The following is a 21,191-nucleotide window of genomic DNA, read 5'->3' on the forward strand; positions in this document are numbered from 1 at the left end:
TGTGGCTCAGTAGTTAAGTACCCCTGGGTTCAATCCCTGGTACAAAAAATAAAAATAAAAAAATGAAAGAAAGACAAGAATGTGGAAGTAGATGATTATAGACATGAACACCTACATTGGCAACATTACCAATTGAACAGGAATAAGTAAGACACATCCTCATATTATTAGCCATTTAAAACTATATGGGGGGCTGGGAATATAGCTCAGTTGGTAGAGTGCTTGCCTCGCATGCACAAGGTCCTGGGTTCAATCTCCAGTACTGCAAAAACAACAACAACAAAATAAAAACAAACTATATGGGGGGTTCTGGTATGTAGCTCAGTAGTAGAGTGTGTACTTAGTATATGTGAGGCCCTGGGTTCAACCCCCAGGCCACCTTCACCCAGCAGAAAAAAACCTCCATATAATCCCCATTGACAAAAATAAGAAACAACTAAGACAGATGAGTTAACTGTTTTATTTTTCCTGCAAATTTGCTATAATAATAATTAAAATAAAAATTTCCAAGTTGAACACTGTAATTTGTAACTATCTGAAGATGTGATTATGTGTGAAGTTAACAGTTCTACAGGTTCAAAGTACTTAGTTATCTTGTGTACTAATGGAGTAGACACAAATTGGTTTTAGTTTTCTCTAATCTTTCCTCATGTAAGTCACCTATAACGATTTGCTCCAAGTCACCTCACACTAAAAGTCTGATTATTTCTGGGGATACAGTTAATGGTCATTGTTAAGGAAATCAAAGTAATTTTATGTGATTTGAAAGTGGAACCGATAGTATGGGGAAAACATCTGTATTATTGAAGTTGGTAATTAATATGGGGTGCCCTGTCTGCAGAAAAATAGACAAAACATTGTTTGGTTCAGGGGTCTATTATCAGTTCATTTCTTAATGATTTCTCTCCAATTTAAGTACAAACTTACTTTGTTCCTGCTGCACATTGCTTTGCCAACACCAGAGGATAAAGGTGAGCCTGACCTTTGGTTCTGAGTGGTCTGCATCTGCTGCTGTGGTTCGCCTCTGACTCCAGACCCCAATCTTAAGTGCCCTGTGGTTTTTCTCTGCACTGATTCTGCCTTTTGAAAATCCTGTATGTGGTCAGCCATGTCACCCTCCCTCTGGACTCATTTGGGTTATGTTGGGGACAGTTGTGCAGGTAGAGCGTGCTGGACAGCTTGCTGCCAGGATCATAGTCACATGCTAGGTCTTTCTCCTTCTCTTGAACTTGTCGAGTAGACTAGGAACCTAGAAACCATTAGTTAATGTGTACCTTTAGTGCACTGGATTTTTCAAAAACATAAACCCTATCATTAACTCTGCTACTTATTTCACCTTTGATTCTTGAAATTCTACTTTTTGACACATTGTTGAGATACTTTAAATTTTAGTGCTAAGCTGTTTATTTCAAAATTTCCCCTTTCCATATTTTTGGGATATTTTTGACTATTTCCAACTAACATTTTAGCATTTTAAAAATGTATACCAAGTTACAAATATAAAAATAGTGCAATGAACACCTGTGTATTCCTTCTTAAAAATTTCAATTGACATATAATCGAACATATTTAGAGGGCACAGTATGAGAAAGTCAGTATGTGAATACAATGTGTAATGATCAAATCAGAGTAAGTAGCATTTTCACCTCCTCAGACATTTATTTCTTTGTGTTTAGAACCTACAAATTCCTCTTACACTTAAATTGAGGTATGTAATAAATTCTTGGGAACTGTAATCCCTAGTGTTTCCTTTTTTTTTTTTTTTTTTTTTTTTTGGTGGGGGGTGTACTGGGGATTGAACTCAGGGACACTCAACCACTGAGCCACATCCCCAGCCCTATTTTGTATTTTATTTAGACACAGGGTCTCACTGAGTTGCTTAGTGCCTCGCTTTTGCTGAGGCTGACTTTGAACTCTCAATCCTCCTGTCTCAGCCTCCTAAGCTGCTGGGATTACAGGCATGCACCACCACGCCCAGCTGGTGTTTCCTTTTGATTCAATAGAGGCAGTGCATTCTTGGCTAGAATACTAGGTAGGAGATGGTGGGTTCATCAGGCCCTCATTGGTGATGGTAATGATCACCTAGTTGAAGTGTTATCTGATTGTCCTGATGTATGATTGTTTTTTTCTCCCTTGTAACTAAGCAGCAGGGAAACACTTCAAGGCCATGCATGTATCCAAATTGTCCTTGAATTTAGCTTCCATTAGTGTTCTTGCCCAATTCAGTCTTTACCACGATCGTTGCAAAATGATTTTTTCCAACTCCAGCACCCATTCCACATCTGTCATTCTTGTCAAGCTAGAGAATTCCCATTTGTTTCTCTGTCTTTGGTATAGATATGTTAATTCCCCTTTTCCCCCAGTAGCTTTTAATTCATTCATGTGCTTAGTAATTTTGTGCAACATTTGACCGGTAAGAGTGTCTTCTAGCTGGCTGAGGGCATCTTTTATGCACCCTCCTCATTGTGCACCTCCCCTTTTCCCAAAGTCACTCGTTAGGGGTTTCTTGTGCTTTGTAATAAGGATTTTTGCAAGCAAGTGTGCCATGCTTTCCCTTGATATATAATTCCCTTTCTATTTCACTGTCATTTTAGCTTTCCCTCTGTCTTTTGACTGTCAGTCTTAGCTGCCCTTGCTAAAGGGTAGTTTGAAATGTTAATCAGATTCTTCTTAGAGATTCTCTGTGGTGTCATGCCTTTACTGCTACTTAGAGTAGCATATCCTTGGTCAGAAACCCTCAATTTCATTTTATTTTTGAGTTTTTCCACACCATCCCCTAATAGATACCCAACTTTTCCCATCTTCTGGACAATGCTTTAAGCCCTGATGTATGTGCTTAGTCAGCCTGACTGGTCCCCACAACCAACCTGCCAGCACTGCCTTTCTCTCTACACTTCTGAAAGCTGCTTCTTTGTGTTGCTATTGAACCCCATCTCATTCCTGATTTCATATATGAGCTTGCCTTCTCCCCACTAACCAGACAAGGAAAGCTACAAAGTTCTAGAGTCTGTAGATTCTTGGCGCTATAGAACATGATTGCTGGGCTTGTCACTAAAGTCTGACTCCCTGGTTGGTGTAGTAGTGCCCCAAAGTTGCCTTCAGTTTCTTTAAACCACCCCAAATAAACATGCAGTGTCTATGACAACAGGAGCCCTGGCTTCCTACTTATGCCAGCCTCCCTTCCCCTGTGGAGACCCATGGTGCCCAGAACACACACCCCTTCAGCAGTCATGACCTGGCCTGTGTCCGTCATCATATAAGAGAACCTGTTTTCAGGCACCGCCAAATTTGTGGAATATTTCTGTGGTCTCAAAGTACCCATTTGGGTGGCAGAAAGAACCACAAAGTCAGCAGGGCATTGAGCAGAAATAATTCTGTAGATGCTACCTTCTAGATCAGCACTGGCTATTGAAAATACAATACCAGTTACACATGTAGTTTTTTTAAGTTTTTAAGAAAGGACATTAAAAAAATGTAGAGATAGGTGCTGTTAATTGTAATAATAAATTTTGTTCAATCCAGTATATCAAAAATGTTATTTTAATGCATAAATAATTGTTGATATATTGGATAACACCCTCCACTGTTTTATTTCTTTGAAGTCCATTACATATTTATATTTCAGTAGCTCATTAGCCTGTATGGCGAGCAGCTCCATTTCGGACAACTCAGGATCAGATGAACAATGAGGCTGCTGTGTCTTGAGGGGCAGGGCCAGTTAGCAACCAATGAGTGCCTGTTCTGTTCCTAACCTACTTTTTCCCCAGCACAGAGCTGCTCCCTCCTTGGGACAAAAGTGCATATTTGCACAGGGGATTTGGAGTGAGGTGCAAGTGACCCTCCATGAATTTAATTCTTTAAGATGCCCTGAGCCTGCCCCTCCTCTCTGGTGGCCTACAGCTGCACAGAGAGGCACTTACTCCAAGGGGAGACGATGATACGTTGGCAGGCCAAAGCACTGACCTCCAGCAATGGTTTCAGGAAGTTTAGGTTGTTTAATGAGAACTGTCTGGAGAGGCTATGAAGAATTAGAAATTCAAAACTCAGGCAGCTGCTGTCTTGTAGGTGTGCCTTGTGGGCTTCCTCACAGCATGGTGGCCAGCTTCCCTGAGGGAGTGTTTCAAGAGACACCGTTTGGCAGCTTGTCCTTGGAAGGCACATGACCTCACTTCTGCTGCTCTCTAGCTCAGGGCAGTCACAGAGTCACAGCCCTGCCTGGGACCCAGGGTTGGGGACAGAGACCCATAATCAGGAGTGACTGTGTCGCCATGTTTCTGAAGAGTCTGCAGGATTTGGAACCATCTGGGAAAATGGGCTGGAAAATCCCCATCCTATGCCTTTTAACAAGCAAATGCCTGGGCCTATTTGTCCAGACATGTTTCATTAAAGTGCAGACCCTTCCTTTGAAGCTTCCTCCTCTGCCTGAAGGTTGTGTCTCTCCCTCATTCCACCTCCTGTGCCCATGTGGCCTCCACCCACTCAGGTATCTGCTTGCTAATCATCATTTTTGCCTTGTGGCATTTGATCTAAAGCAAGTGTCATCCTTTTTAGTTTTTAATGGCTGCATCTACAGAACCCTTTGCGGATTCCTCAACAGCTGAAGAAAGAACCCAGCATATACCCTAGAATGTTATGGTTTCACATGTGTGTTGCAGTACCACTGTGATTTTAAAACAAAGCATCTATAGTTTTAGATGGAGATTCTTTGTATTTTCCACAGTTGCCTCATTATCCACTCCAGTTTTTCCCTTGAGCCCTTCCTGTATATCTAGTGATCAAAAGTCATTTGGGTGTGAGAATGACTGGTTTTTGCTTAGCCTAACTAACATGCTAGTAAGTCCAGAATCAATACCAGCTGGCCTCACTATGTGCTTAGCCCATATTGGATATTCCCTAGAGATGGAGCTAGTCCTGGACTCATCTTTACTGGGTTCAGTAATTGCAGCAGCTGGAGGTGGTGTCTGGCTCTACTCTCACAGGATCTGCAGGACTGCAATGATGAGCTGCAAGCTGAGCTGGAAGGCCTACGGGCACGACTGCCTGAGAATCAGCAGAGCCCCTCAGAAGACCTGGGCACCTGTGGATGGAGGGTCCCTGGACGTGGCCCAAAAGGTAGGATCCTGACCCTGGGGGATAGGGATCCATGTGGGCAGGCCCAAGGCTGGATGTTTACATAACCTTGGAGGCCAGAGGTGGTGAAGGAGGATGGAGAGTTTTACCATTTGATTAGAAATGATGATGATCTTGTAACCTCAGGGGAGATACATCTGCCCTGTAGGGATGCTTCCAAGGTGGACCCAGTGAGATGTCATAGGCAACCTTGCAGCAGAGCCTGGAATATGGAAGGCAACTTAGGGCAGCTGCAGGGTGGGCATAGGACAGTCCCCTCTGAGGGGAGGCCCCTGCCTGCCTGTGTGCGGAGACTACTTTCAGGCTCCCACACTCAGCTGAGGGGGTTGGGCTTGATGAAACTTGCAGGGAGCCTCCCAGTTCTCTTGAGTAATCTGTGTTCTGTTTAAGACTGACTGCTGATTTCTACAGAACAATAACTTTGAGAATATGGTGTAACCCTGACAGCACCTCATTCCTCACAGATGGTGCACAAGGAAGGGGTGCTGTCTTCAGGGTGGTGAGAGGAAGCCTTGATAATGACTGATGTCATCCAGATGTCAGATTGGAAGGTTTGGAAGGGCCCCTGAGGCATCCTCCGCATGATGTAAGCAGAATGTCCTCTCATTCACAGGCATTTTGTTCGTGGGTGATTCTACTCCAGTGAGTATAGAAACAGAGATAATGATGGAGCAGGTGAAGGAACATTACCAAGAACTCAGGATCCAGCTGGAGACCAAGGTCAGGGGACAAGGGCATCATGGGCTGCACACTGGTGGCTGTTGCTTCGCTGAACCAATGTCACCACACATGGTTGCCCTGGCACCTTGTGATGGACCAGTTCAGGGAGGAAAGATTATAGGGAAGCATAAATAAAACTGATATTACTCCCCAGATCCTCTGTGGAGGGAAGCAGGATATAGAAATAATGATGAATCACAGGGAAGGAAGTTTTGCTCTGAGTGTCACGTGGGGGATGTGTGATGGACAGCCCTCCTTATTTGTCTGCTGTTGGTAATCACAAGGACAAGCTTTGTTCTAAGCCTAAATTCGCCCTGAGAACTCCATGGGCAGGACCTCTCAGACTGAGTCTGTCCCCTTGGATGAACTTATCTCCTGCTCTGTTATTAGGTAGTAATGTGTTTTAAGGATAGTGTCCAGAACTTGCTGTCATGAGTCCAATTCCTCTGTCTGAATAGCAAGACAGGTCACCTCTGTCCTGCAGTTGTGCCCTCGGTCTCCCTGAATGGATTAATTGGAAACTCCCAGTCTGGGCTTGCACTATATCTGGATAGTATTCCCCTAGTCAGGGATTCTAAGGTGTTAAGAGCCACACTGCTGGTCTTGTGAAGGCTCCCCAGGTCTCTCAGTAGCTGTCATGCCCTCTGCCCTCTACATCACCTGCCCAGTTGCCCAGGTTGGCCTTCTGAGCCCTCTGAAACTTACTTCTGGGGGTCACTGTGAAGTCTTGGTTCATGACACAATGCATATAGCCACTCTGGGTCCTCAGGGATTGTCGCCATCATTTGCATTGCTGCCTCTTTCCACAGACCCTGGGGCCTAGTCAGGTCTAGGTGTTTGTGCCTGGTAACTTCATACTCCTGTTGTCTTACTAGTTAAGTCATACTTCAAACTTTCTGACTTGTGTTGCTCATGTTTCTCTCTTTAGGTAAATTACTACGAGCGGGAAATTGAAATAATGAAGAGGAACTTTCAGAAGGAGAGAAAGGAGATGGAGCAGGCACACCAGCTTGAGGTCTGCACATTGGAAAGCCAGAAAGCAGACTTGGAGGCATTGTATACTAAGTCACAGGAGGTCATCCTGGGCCTGCGGGAGCAGCTGCAGGATGCAACTCGGGGCCCTGAGCCTGTGCAGACTGGGCTGGCACAGTGCTGTGCGCAGGTGCTGTGCAGCATGGCCCAGCAACTGGAGGAGGAACTGCACCTGCAGCACCAGAATCAGCTGCAGCAGATAAGGTCTGTCTGTTGGTGTTTGGGAGCTCACAACTAAGGTTTTTAGCTGACAATCAAGTTTGAAATTAGATTTAGGTAAGCTATTTAGGATTGCAGTGTCTTCTAGCAGAGTGAGTTCTTTCTGGGTATGAATGAGGACTGAAAGAACAGATAGTTGTATTAATGATTTTTACTTTAAAAGCAAAAAATATCCTTTAAACAGAATTTGGAATATGGAGCAGTTTTTTGGGTAGAATTTTAACTCTGTTTTTTCCCTTCTGCCTCAGACTTGCCTAGTAGGCAAGGGCAGCATTTTCTCCATATTTAATATAGCATTCTGGTGTTTCAGGACATGGTGGAGGAGAGAACCCCAAAGCCTCCCCAAAATAGAAAACACAGGTATTTTGGGTAGGTGAGAGTCTTAAAAAGGCTGAAATATTTGTACCAATAAGGAAAAAGCATTATTTGGAAAACCTGAGTGTGATGTTCTGTGTGTTAATGATGGCAGTTACTGAGAAATGCCATGTGCCCCCTCTGTCACATGAAGCCACTTTGATAGAGTCAGTATTTAGTTATTGCAGACAAGGTGCTGGTTACTGGAATACAGACCCATGGAGAGCATTGTCTCTCACAAGAAGATGACACCTCCTACCACCTGGTCATTTTACCTCACCCCAGCAGGACCAGGACCTCCCACTGGCCAGGTGGGAGCAGATGACTCAGGTAGGGTTGTGCTGGGGTGGGTTATGTTCAGCTGTTGGTACTTAAGGAACATGGCCCCACTGAGAGCAGGAGGTCAAGTGACCTTTGCGGGGAAATCATTCCTGACATACATGTGGCAGGCACTCTCCTTGGTAGAAAGAAGTTACCTTAGTATATGAAATGCGATGAAGAAGCATCAGCATTTCCTCTTCCCTCCCCTCCAAGATGATGCCAGTGTACTCACCTGCTCCTCTGGAGACTCACAAGAACTAACTGCTACTGTCCTGGAGGATAAAGAAGTGATTTTTATGTCATGTGTTATCCCAGAGCTTTAAACTATCTTATTTTCTTTGACCCCATCAGATGACTTTATTCACAGAAATGTCCCTTCATTTATAAAGCCTGAGCCTAAGTAAAACAAGTGAAAAACTATCTTTTCTTAAACCTAAGAATGTAAGATAAGGAGTCAACCCTTTCGATCCTCCTTTGGACCCCCATGAGGTGGCTGAGGAACAAGCATAAGGGAGCCACTCTCCTCCTCGGCATCCAGGGTGTACCTGCCCACCTGCCCAAGCCATCTTGGGCCCTGGAGTACTCTGGCTCCTCACTTCTAGCGAGCTCAGCTCGGCTTCCCTTCTGCCTAGAGATGGAGCCATACGCAGCTCCATTCATTTGCTCCTACCTTGTCTTGGCCAGAGTTCACAGTGTGCCTTGCCAGGCTTGGTGCTCCTGTCCAGTCCCCAATTACTTCCATACCATACTCCCAAGGTGCCCCAAGCCCCAGGCCAGCAGCTTAAGGACTTTTCAAGGGAAGTTTTGAATACAGATGAATTTTAGCCATCTCACTAACACTAAACACCAGCACTCTGATAGCACTCATGTGATGATGCACACATCTTCTGTCCAGTTTGGTAACTGCTGGCCACACTTGACTACTGAGCACTTGCAATGTGGCCAGTGCGACTGGGGGATGGAATTTTACTTCTACATTATTATAATCCCCTTTCATTAAAACCATCACATGTGGTGAGTGGCTTCCATGCTGACTTCTGTGTGTAGAACCTAACCCCCAGGGGTAGAAACCCTAGGCACAGGGACATGAAGAAGGATACAGAAAAGCAGACAGGAGAGGAGAGTTAGGCAGTTAGAACAGGCATTCTGGTGGCCTTTTCTTCCCTGAGAGGAAGGGCCTGGGGTTCACTCTGGCAGAGCCTAAGTTTTTGTGACTCATTGTATTTCTGTAGGAAAGAGGCAGAAGATGAGCTGAGCCAGAAGCTGTCATGGCTGGAAGCCCAGCATGTTGCCCGTTGTGAAAGGCTGTCCCTACAGCATCAGAGCGAGAAGGACCAGCTGTTGCAAACGCACCTGTGGCGACTGAGGGAGCTGGTGGCACAGCTGGACCTGGAGAAAGAGCGACAGGAAGAGAGGGAGAAGGAGATCCTCACGCGCTGTCAGAAGCAGCAGATGAAACTACAGGCAGTGATGAGTGAGGAACAGGCACAGATTTGCAGATCATTTGCCCTGGAGAAGGAGAAGTTGGAGCACACCTACAGGAAGCAAGTGGAAGGGCTTGCCCAGGAGGCAGAGGCTTTGCGGGCCCTCTTAAAGGATGGAACCACTGTGACAGGCAGTGAGCAGGATGGTGCACATGGCCCCACATCCCTGTTTCTAGGTGGGGAGCAGCCATTGGCCCAGCTGAACCTAGATACTGATGGAGAGATGAGGGAACTTACAGGAGACAGGCCTGACCAGGGTCGAGCTGAATGCAGGGATTTACCCAGCCAGTCTTGCTGTGTGGACACCACACAGAGCCCAACCCTTGTCCTGGTGTCCAGAGAGTCCTTGGAAAGCTTCAGCTTAGGAGTGAACTCTCAGGGTCTGCTCAGTGCCGAGGAGGTAGCTTCTGTTCCCTCAGAAAAGAGGTCATACATGCAGCCATGTGAAGGGAACAAGGGAGCCATCCTAGAGGAGCCGGTGACTTCTGCCAGGGCCCCAAAGAGTCTGGGCCAGGCTGACACCCAGGAGCTGCCCTTGCTTGCTTCAGAGGGGGATGCCTGGTTGACTCAGCCCCAGACATTGGAGTCATGGCACAGCCCAACCACTTCAGAGGAGCAAGCCAACAGCCTGAGCAGGGGCCCAGCCCCTGCATGTGGTCATGGACAGGTCTTTGAGGGGATGCCCAGGACCTGGCTAGAGCACAATCAAGAGGCTGCCTGGTGGGAGACCTCACTATCACATCCCAAGCTCCCTGTCCCACAGGGTGCTGAGCAGGAGTGCCCTACTGCCCTGGAGAAGACAGAGGTGGAAATTGCATTGGAGAAAGAGAAGAGTGATATGAAAAACAAACTTCTCCAGCTGGAAGATGTTGTCCGGGCACTTGAGAAAGAAGCAGACTCAAGAGAGAATGACAGGTTTAGTTTTTCCCATTCTTAAAATGCAGTACTAAACCCAAAAACCTCTCCCTAGTGACTGTCACATGGTCTTTCCCCACTGGCAAGCTCACAGACGCATGCTGACACTGTAACGTTGCACCTGTGTGGGCATCATGAGCCCAGCCCTGTCCTCGGGCATTTCTGGTCACTGGGTGCTCAGCAGATGTGCAGAAGAGAGGCAGGGTGGTCCTTTCCTGGGCAGCTCAGCAGGCTGTAGCGTTCCTGTCTCTGCCTAACAAGGACAAGGTCTGTGCTTGGAGGCCCCATGTTATGTTAGTCCTGGGTTATCCCTGCTGAGTTTGAGAGAGGCAGGGGGTGAGGGACCGCAGCCCCTCCTATGTGTACTAGGTACTGTCCTTGGCCTGGGCACTGCAATGACTATGCTGGCAGTGGGGCAACAACAAAGGAGTACATCCACAGAAAGGGATTCTACTGCCTGTCTGGGCTGGCCTGGGCACTGCCTGGGAGGGGTCAGGAGGGCCATTCAAGTGCATGCCCTCCAGAGCTGGAAATACTGCTGGATCTAATCACTTTAGGGACACCTCAGAGTGGGAAGGAAGCTGAAGATTTCCATCTTTCAACCAGGTTTCTAGGTGTGGAGTCAAGGCTACCTTCTGCCCCAGGTGCCCTTTGGGATGCAGATGGGCACATACTCTATCAAAGAAACCTAAAAATCTAGGAGACCTTTTCCAGAGCTGCAAAGCATGGCTTTGAGAGCCCCTCACCTGGCTCCTGCCTGGAAGATGTTTATGGACACTTGCACAGCCAGGTGCAAGCACATGATGCTGGGCCATGTCATGTTCCATGCTTGCTGTCATTTAGTCCCATCAGTCTCCATATAACACACCTACAAGGTGTCCACTCCTGTGGAAACAGGATCCCAGGAGGTCATTGTGTAGTCTTGTCCAGGCCTGTAACAGTGACACAACAAACATGGTGTGTCCCAATAGTGTGTGTAGTTATACAGGAGTGACGATATCCACATTCCAGTCCATTTGTACATCGGGAGGATGATGGGAAGGTTACTTCCTTGGGGAGAAAAAAGATGTCGTACTGGGGGTATGGTTCAGTGGTAGAGCACTTGCTTAGCATATACGAAGCCCTGAATTCCATCCCCAGTGCCAAAAAAAATAAATAATAGGATTTATGATAAACCAGAAGAAATAAATGTCAGAGTACCAGCCAGCTTAAGACAGAAAACTTGACCATCAGTTGGAAGTCCCAGCATCTACCCTGGCCTACCCTACCCCTTGCTGGCCCAAAGGGCTGTGCCTCACCACTCAGGTGTTTGTTTGTTTGTTTTTAAACCCTTGTCTCTTGGGTGTGTATCCTTGTTCTCACTGCCCTGATTTTCTGGATAGCCCCATTGATAAAGCAGAGGTGGTACCGTGGCTGAGGAGGATCATGGTGAACATAGTACTGTGTGTTTCCTCTGTGACCGCTCCAGACATAACCTTCCATGCATGGGACACACCATGGACACCAGCAGTAACTAAGCTTCACAAATCCCACTGTCTTGTCCCCTGGAACCCTTTTCAAAGTCTTACCTGCTCTTGGCATCCCAGCCTGAGTGCTATAGCCTTCCTAAACCTGAATCCTAGAAGGCTGCCCTTGTACCCTCTGATGTCCCACATGTCCCAGCCTGGCATTGGACAGTGTTGCCTGGATCTGCGGCATTCCAGACTGGGAAGAGATTGTAGGGAAAGCAAAACAAGATACTTAGGACTCTTACCTCACAGGGCACTTCATTTGATGCAGTGTCATAAGGAAGGATGTCACATTTTTAAGGATGAAGAAGACTTAGAGGTCATGCTGCTCAAATGTTTTTTCCAAACATTTGAGCAAAAATGCTCAAATGCATTTTCCAAAGGCACAGATTTATGTAGTAAACCCCCAAGGGAATAGAAAGAAATAATTGTTGTGAATTGAAACCCTAGGAGTGCATGTAGGTTCAGGCCTCATGGCAAAGTGACACTGAGGTTGCCCCGCCTGCCTTAGGCACAGGGGAACAGCCAGACAGGTTGGAGGGACTTGGTGAATGAGGGGACAGGGCAGTGAGGGCTCTGCAAAAGCTTTGATGGACACCAGCCAGCTCTCACAGGCATGTTTTCTAAAAGGAAAGTGTTGGGGCCTGAGCTGGCCCACGGTTGTCAGGGGTATGGCAGATTGCAGGACAGTGAAGGCAGGGGTGCATGTGGAGTGTATCTAGGAGGTGGTGGTTATAGCTGTCCAGAGTGGTGGCTGCAGAGGTAAAGAAAGTTGACAGGAGTTTGGAGGCCAAACTGACGGAGGTTATGGTGGGCAGGGAGGTCAGAGGTGGGTCAAGTGGCCATCAATGGATGCCCAGGAAGTGCTACCTAGCATCATGGGAGAGGATTGGAGGTGGGTACTTGAGAAGCTTTCAGTACTGCCTCCTGCAGGAAATAAAGTAGGGCTGGGGAAGAAGGGGAAAAAAAAAAGGCTGGTGTCTTTGGGAGAAGATGATTGCAAGCAAGGAGAGTCACCTGTGTGAGGGACCAGTTCACAAAAGACAGGCAACCTGAAGGAGTCCATAGGGCTCAGCAGCTCAGAGGTCCACTCCCAAGTGCCCCAGGAACCCCTAACCCAATGTTGGCCCCACCCCTCGCTCCTGTTGTGGAAGGGTAGGTCTATCCCCAGCACCAGCTGGGGCCCTTGATCACAATTCCCAGCACCGTGGCCTTGCCGCCCCTTCTAGATAAACGTGCTACCGCTTCCCTGAGCCCACTGTAGCAGCAGGGCCCCAGGCTGGTCAAGGGTCAGACATGAATTTTGAAGGCTATGGGGAAGTTTGGGCTCTTTATCATAAGAGAAAGCAAAGTACAGAGAAGTACCTGGTCAGATTTGGGTTGGGAGACAATCAGTGCCTGCAGTATAAAAAATATGCCAGGGACCCGAGTCCATCCCCTGTGGTTTTTCTCTCCCTCCCTCCTAGACTCTTCGTTATAATGTTTTTAGTTGTTGATTCAATCTCCGTACTAGTTTATAGGCCTATTCAAGTTTTCTGTCTTTGTGAGTTTATTTTGGGAGATTGTTCATAGGAATTTGGACATTGAAATTTTTGAAGAATGAAAACTATTTGGAAGAAAGGCCCTCAGTTTACGTACTACTTTTTCTCAGTTAGATTTGGTTGGAACATTTCAGATATAATTACAACATGGTGGCATTGCATGCTTCTCAGCCAAACACCTTAGAAAGTTTGTTACTCTTTGTAATCTCATGTCTGCCCTATAGGACCATGATCTTTCTTCAGAAGGATGTTAGTAAGGAAACTATTTAGAGTAGATTTCCTCATTTTGTTTATCTGAAAAAATGTCTTTAAATTTTCCTTCAATTTTTAAAAATAATATTCCTAGGAATACAAATCCAGATTAATAGTCAAAAGCTGTCCCTCTGTCCCTTGAACACATTCTTTCAGTATCAGATTCTACTGTTAACTTGTGTCAGCTACTCTAATTGTTCCTTCATATATGTTTGGTTTATCTGTTGCTGCTTAACAAATGACCAAAACCCAGGAGCTTAAAACAACACTGATTTGTCAACTTAAAAGTTTTGGTGTTAGAGAGTACAGTGAGTATCATTGGGCTAAAAGACACATGTTGGTGCTGGCAAGACTGCATTCCTTTCTGGAAATTCTACAGGGAATCCCTTGTGCTTTTTCCAACTTCTAGAGGCTGCTAACATTCATATTTGTGACCCTTCCCATCTTTAAAGCCATAGATGGTGGGTCAAGCCATTCCCACATCACATGACCCTGATGCTGACTCTTCTGCCTTGCCTTCTATTTGTAAGGATTCTGGTGATTATATTAAGCCCACTCAGATAATCCATGATGATCTACCTAAGGTCACTTAGGTAGCAGCCTTGAACCCCTTTGCTACATGATGTAACATGTCCACAGGTTCTGAGGACTGGGTTGTGGACATCTTTTAGAGGCTATTACTCTGCCTACCACAGCAGGTGATTTGACTTTTGGCTGCTTCTAAAATATTCTGTATCTTTGGTGTTTTACCTTTGGTGTGTATTTCTTTTTAGCTTTATGTTAAAAGTGTTATATATATAAGAAAAATGCACATATATGCAGTTAGAAGAATTTTCAACAAATTGAACACATCTGTTACTAGCAGTCAGAACAAGAACTAACACACCAAAGCCCCCTGCCCATAAGTGGGTAAACTGCTAGCCTGACTTCTAACAGCAGTGATTAATTTTTCTTTGTTTTTTAGGGGGCTTGGGGTATACTGGGGATTGAACTCAGGGGCACTCAACCACTGACTCACATCCCCAGCCCTGTTTTGTATTTTATTTAGAGACAGGGTCTCACTGAGTTGATTAATATCTCGTTGTTGCTGAGCTGGCATTGAACACATAATCCTCCTGTCTCAGCCTCCTGAGCCACTGGGATTACTGGCGTGTGCCACCGTGCCCGGCAATTTTTCTTTTTTTTTTTTTTTTATACTTCATGTCGTGTGTACTTTTTTGCATCTGATTTGCTTGGTTCAACCTGTTTGTGAGATTCACCCATATTTTTGCTTATAGCTATTATAGTTCATTATAGCTTATAGTTCATTCATTGGCATTGCTATGTAGTAGGCTATGGTGTGGTTATACCACGGTTTTGTTTTGTTTTCATCTGTTGATGGATATTTGGGTAGTTTCCAGGTTGGGACTATCACATACAGTACTGTGATGAAAATTTTGTATGTGTCTTTTGAAGAATTTATGTTGGCATGAACCTAGGAATGGTATTGTTGAGTTGTAGGAAAAGGTGGAGTTCTCTTTTTGTTTATCCTGCTTATAAAGCATTGTCTTATTGAATGTATGGGATAGTGTCTTATGAAAGTTCATCAGCCATTGCTCTTAAAATACTGCTTCTCCCTGGCCATGGTGGTGCATGCCTGAAATCCCCAGTGACTGAAGAGGCAAAGTCAGGAGGATCCCAAATTCAAGGTCAGCCTGGACAACTTAGTGAGACCGTGTATCAAAATAAGAGATAAAAGGGGCTGGAATGTAGCTCAGTGGTAGTGCCCCTGGGTTCAATTCCTAGTACTATTAAAACACACACACACAAACACACACACACACACTGCCACTTAATTCATGGTGCTAATTAGATGTGTGATATTAGATCTTTTCCACTTTTTTCCCTCCATTTATCAACTTCTCTTATATTTTCCAACAATGCTTTATAATTCTCCAGGCATCAAGTGTTGGTTTTAAGCTGCCTCTTTAGTGATCTGTATTGGTGTATTGTCATCTGTCTTAAATCATTGGTGTTACTTGATTTAACAAGGTGGTCCCCACATGAAGGGCAGCATACATAAGAGTGTCTTTCTGTGAATTGACTTGGCATTTTCCTAAGTTTCTCCTTCCAAAGCTGATGTGAGAGTGTGGGATGGGTGAACTCTCACAAGAGAGAAAATATGCCCTTGTGGTTTGGTCTTCTCATTGCTTGTGCTCCTTAGCTTGTGCTGCAGGGGATGAATATCATTTGCCATCCCAGAGGACTTACCCCAAGCACTTGGCAATAGAAGCCAGTACCCTCCATATTCAGGTGGAAGTGGTAAAATGCAGGAATAGGTCAGTTGCCATTGCAAAGTAAACAAAATCAAGGTGATGACTGCGTTTGTGAGCTGCTAATGAAATGCTGTTTAGAAGCTAAGATATTGGTGTTTCCTGTAGCTTAACTCTTAGGAGATGCACATCAGCATGTTACCACTGGAGAGGAGAAAAGGTGAAGTGTGTTGTCCCTTCTCCAGGGAGGTATGAAGACTGTAGTTTTCAGCCCTTTCAACTAAAGAGCTGAGCTCATGTGGCTGCCAACTCCTCCAGTTCTCACCAGAACTTTCAATTTTTCATGCAGAATCGAGTTTCTTAAGCTTTCTGAGGAAAACATATTGTTGAAAAATGATCTGGGAAGGATTCAGAAGGAACTTGAAGCTGCAGAGAGCACAAATAATGCACAGAGGTAAGGTGTGTCTCAGTAGTTCGCCCAGACCTACAGGGCAGAGGCTTATTTCTCTGTCTAGAATGAGCTTAGAAAAGGATTGATAAATAAGGTGGGGGATGCTGGCAGATTAGCCCTCATTCCAGAAAGACCTCTGTGGGTGAATCTGAACAGATCTGATAGGCTTGGGGGATTCTGACCTCCTACCACAGGTTGGCAGCCACCACGTATGCTCCTTTGTCTCAGAAGTGGAGACAGAGCACATGTGTACGGCTGCATGTTTAACTCCATATCAACAGCTCCAGGACACAGTCCTCGAATTTAACAAGCAGGCACTTCTCACCCACAGAAGTGTTCCACGTCACACTTAAGCATTGAGGGCAATGTTTTTGGAGGTGTGAGAGGTGCTTCTGGGGCTCTCCTGGGTAAGTAGTCTATCTGGTTATGTTCTGATAATGGTTTCAACTGTGCATTTCCCCAAGGTTCTTTGCTGGTATACTGATGTCAGTGAATCAGGGCTGGAGGTGGGGTGGGGCAGGACAGGAACATGTGCACCAGGGAAGGGGAGAGTCTGTGGGGTGACTTTCTGCTGTCACTACTGTAACTGCATCCAAGGACAGTTTGTTTATCCTTTTTTTTTCCCCCAGCTGTGAATTTCAAGATGAGCTCAGCTCTAAAATGCTGAGAATGTGGTTCTGGTTTGATAGAATTGCTATGATGTTACTAGAGTAGTTACTATTGTGTTATAGCAATTCCATAGTTTAAAATTCTTTTTTTTTTGGTCGGGGGAGAATAGAAGTTCAGTGGATTAGACAAAGGGAAATGAAGGTACGGGAGGGAGGACAGAAATAGAAAAGATAGTGGAATGATTCTAACATAACTTTCCTGTATGCATATATGAATACATCACAGTGAATCTCCATATTGTGTATACCCACAAGCCTGGGATCCTAATTAGAATAAAATATATTCTATGCTTGTATAATTATATCAAAATGGATTCTACTGTCATATGTAACTAAAAAGAACAAATAAAATTTGTTTTTTTTTTTTTTTTCCTGCAGTGCTTGGGATTTGAACCCAGGGCCTTGTGCTTGCGAGGCAAGCACTCTACAAACTGAGCTATATCCCCAGCCCCAAAAGAACAAATAAAATTTAAATAAATAAATAAAATTCTCTTTTCTCTTGGTGTTCTGCCAGGGCTCTTTTGCAGCAAACCTCAGTAGTAGTAAGACTGCTTGGGTCTTCATGTTGCTTGGTGTGAATAAGTTACATGTTTTGCAAAAAAGAAATATTAGTATGTGTGATTAAGGAATTTTACAGAAGGTGCTTATTCGCACACTATTGGCAACTGCCTACACATCTGAGCAATTTCATATTTCTAAATTTTCCCTGATTTGGGATTGAACTGGCTCCTCCTTCCTCCTCATCACCACCAGCAGCAGCAATGTCATAGAGACTGTGGCAGTGGGGGCTGTGGAAGATTAGGGGCAGATAGAGTCTATTCTGTGGCTACAAATCCAAGCTATGATATCACAGTGGGTGATGGCCAGGAAAAAGACATTGGTTAGTCAGAAATAAAGTTGTTAATTTTCTTCTTCCACAGGAAGGAAATTGAAGATTTAAAGAGAGACAAAGAAAAGGTCTGCCTTGAAATGGAAGAACTCAACATACAGGTCAAGTATTGATAGCTGGCGTGAAACCTTTCTTTTGTCATTATTTTGAAATAATTTCACACTTGCAAAAAGGAAGTAGAGAGCTTTTTCCTAAAAGATATGAGAGAGCTGTCGGCCCCTTCATCCCTCTCAAAATCAAGAACTTGGCATGCATATGAACACCCTCACCCCATTTGGGTTTGGCAGGTGTCTGGAATATTGACAGTTATGTGTGGCACTTAGTCTCATTCTATTAGTCTATCCTTGGTTGTTAGGACCTTGACATTTTCAAGACTACAGGTGGCCACTGTGAGGATGTCCCTCCATCTGAGTTGTCTAGTAGCTCCTTGTAATGAGTCAGATTCTCCATTTTTGGCAGAAACAACTTAGAAGTGATATTGTGTCCCCATTTCATCCTCTCAGGGACACAATAATTTGTCCCACTGTTGAGCACTTTGATTGCTTGGGTAAGGTGGTGGTAACTGGGCCTCTCTACAGTTGCTTTTCTTTGTAATTAGTGTTTAGCAGGGAGAGACTGATATTATGTAAATATCCTGCTCTTCATCAACCCCTCACTTCCTAATTTTGGTAGCCTTTTGGTGGACTCAGTTACAATTATAGTGGCCAATCTCACCATCTTTTAATATTATTGTTATTCTTGTGTAAGAAAGGGCTTTCTTCTCTCATTTATTGATTGATTGATATCATAATTTGATAGGTTATATTATAATTAATATTTATTTTGATGCTCAAATTGTCTCAGATTTGGGCAATGGGAGCCCTTTTGAGGTAGCATCTTCTGTTCTTTGGATAGGTCCTAATCATTCTTTGAGTACTTCCTTACTTTCTGGTATCCCAAGATATTCTGGGTTCTACTTATAGTTCCCCTGCCCCAGCCCTGGAATCTGCTATTTCTTCAGGGAGCACTTGGTTACTTCTAGCCAAGGATGGTCTTTAAAATGGTCTTTAGAGACCAAGATCTGGCACTGGATGTGCTCATTTCTCCTGGGGTGTGCTGCTTCCAGGAGCCATTAGTGGATACAGCTAGGGCATGTTATGTGTTTATACACATGCGTATGGTTTCAGGTATGTTTATTTATTTGCCTCTATACTGAAAACCATGAATTCAAACTCATCTGCAATTTGCACCCAACGTCATAGGGATAATGCTAGTGTTCTCCCCTTTTGTATTTGTAACATATCTCTCCAATGAGGTGCCCGGTTTCCATCATCCTTAATATCGTTACTAACTATTTGATCATTATCTCTTATCTTTTACTCTGTATGTAAATGCTCTTTTCACCTCCCATGCTGATTCTTCTCCTGCCCTAGCTACAAAAATGCCTTTTGTACTTTGCTCCTTTTCCTATCTTTGGACCAATTAAGGAATTGAGCAGTCAAGCTAGAATATATTATCCTTGTTTTTTTTTTAATGAAATTTTTATAAATAATTATAGATTCATATGTGGTTTGATTATACACAAATGGTGTGCATCTACATCGTGTACAACCATGGAAACAAAAAATTGTACCCCATTTGTATATAATAAATCAAAATGCAGTCTGTAAAAATTTTTAAAAAAGGAATTATGAAAACAAGCCTGTGTCCCTGGGGAAATCAATCCATTTTAACATTAAAAACAAACAAACAAAAAGAAATACAGAGCAAAACCTTATAAACTTCAGTTTTCTCCATTGGTAACATTTTGCAATACAGTAGCACAATATCTGTGTTAGTATTCTAGGGCTGTCAAAACTGTATATTATAGAATATGGGGGTTTAAACAACAAAACATTTATTTCATCACAATTCTGGGGTCTAGGAGTGTGAGATCAGGGTACCAACAGGGTTGCTTTCTTCTAAAGGTCTCTCTCTGTGGCTTGCAGATGGCACCTTCTCCCTCTTTCTTTATATAGTTGTCCCTGTGTGTCTGTGTCCTAAGCTCCTCTTCAGATAAGGTTGCTAGTCATATTGGAGTAAGGTCTTTCTATATGATCTTATTTTACCTTAATTACATCTTTAAAGACCCATCTCCAAATACATTCACATTCTGAAACTCTGGGGGTTAAGACTTGTATGACTGGGTAGAGAACACAGTTCAGCCTATAAGTGTGACAGCCAAGATACTGACATCGATCAAAGCCATGGATCATATTTAGATTTCCCCAGTTTTACTTGAGTACTCTTTTGAACATGTGTATGTTGAATTCTGTACAGTTTCATCATCTGTGTAGGTTCCTGTGTCCACCACCACCAGTCAAGATATTGAATATTTCCAACATCACACAGGGGTTCCTGGTATTGCCCTTTTATAACCATGCCAACTTTCTCCCAACTCCTGACAACCACTAATATGTCCTCTGTTTCTAAACTTTTATTTCAAAATATTATATAAATAGCATTATATAGAATGTGACTTTTGGGTTTGTCTTTTTTACCCATCATAATTCCTTGAAGAGTTGTCCAAGTGTCATGTGTATCAATAGTTTGTTTTTATTGCTGAGTAGTATCCTGTAGCATGAATGTACTACAGTTTGTTTTTACACTCACCTTGTGAAGGACATTTGGGCTGATTCCAAGTTTGGGCAATTACAAATAAAGCTGCTACAAACATTATTGCCCTGGTTTTTATGTGAACATAGGTTTTCATTTCACCAGCATAAATCCCCAAGACAGTAATGACTGAGTTGTATGGTAGTCACATGTGTAGTCAGGGGCTTTTTGTATGTTTGTTTCACTGAGGTACATCTCCAACCCTTTTTATTTTTTATTTTGAGACAGAGTCTTGCTAAGTTGCTCAGGCCAGCCTCAAACTTGCCATCCTCCCCAAGTTGCTGGGGTTACAGCCATGTGCCACTGTGCCCAACACGTTTATTTTTATAAGAAACTCCCAAAATGTTTCCTAGGATGACTATAACACTTTATGCTCTCAACAGCAATTATACATGATCTAGTTTCTCTACATCCTTGCCAATATTTGGTGTTTTCATTATTTTGTACTGTTGACATTCTGGTGGATATGTACTGAGATGGGCAGGCTGGAGGGGGTACAGTATTTTCCTTCCCCTAGATTGGTTAGGTTCTGTGAAGTTATTTTCCTTAGGGCCAGAGAACAGAATCCTCTGGGTGTCTTTCTACCTAGTCAGCATTTTAATTAGCTTGGACTACTGAACAAAATAGACTGAGTGACTTGAGCAACAAACACTTGTTTCTTATGTTCTGGAGGCTGGAGTCTGAGATGGAGGGATATGGTCCTGGCTTCTCATCATGTCCTCAACATGGCATGAAGAGAGAAATCGCTCTCTTGGTACCTATAAGTGAACCAATCTTATTAGATTAGATGCCCACTTTTGTGACCTCATTTAACCTAAATT

The 21,191-nt window shown here is 44.0% G+C and overlaps 1 protein-coding gene across 1 annotated transcript in view; it reads left to right on the forward strand.

Moving 5' to 3' along the window:
• The window catches only part of LOC306650833 (ninein-like protein), a 136,084-nt gene that overhangs the window by 103,141 nt on the left and 11,752 nt on the right, over positions 1-21,191 (forward strand). Inside the window, 6 exon segments of the mRNA XM_079123159.1 lie at positions 4,980-5,112; positions 5,744-5,850; positions 6,779-7,086; positions 9,009-10,175; positions 16,078-16,182; positions 17,768-17,837. Coding sequence (XP_078979285.1) covers positions 4,980-5,112; positions 5,744-5,850; positions 6,779-7,086; positions 9,009-10,175; positions 16,078-16,182; positions 17,768-17,837 — 1,890 coding nt within the window.

The sequence above is a fragment of the Sciurus vulgaris genome, assembly GCF_902686455.1.
Source record: "Sciurus vulgaris genome assembly, chromosome: 2".
Taxonomy (NCBI): Eukaryota; Metazoa; Chordata; class Mammalia; order Rodentia; family Sciuridae; genus Sciurus; species Sciurus vulgaris.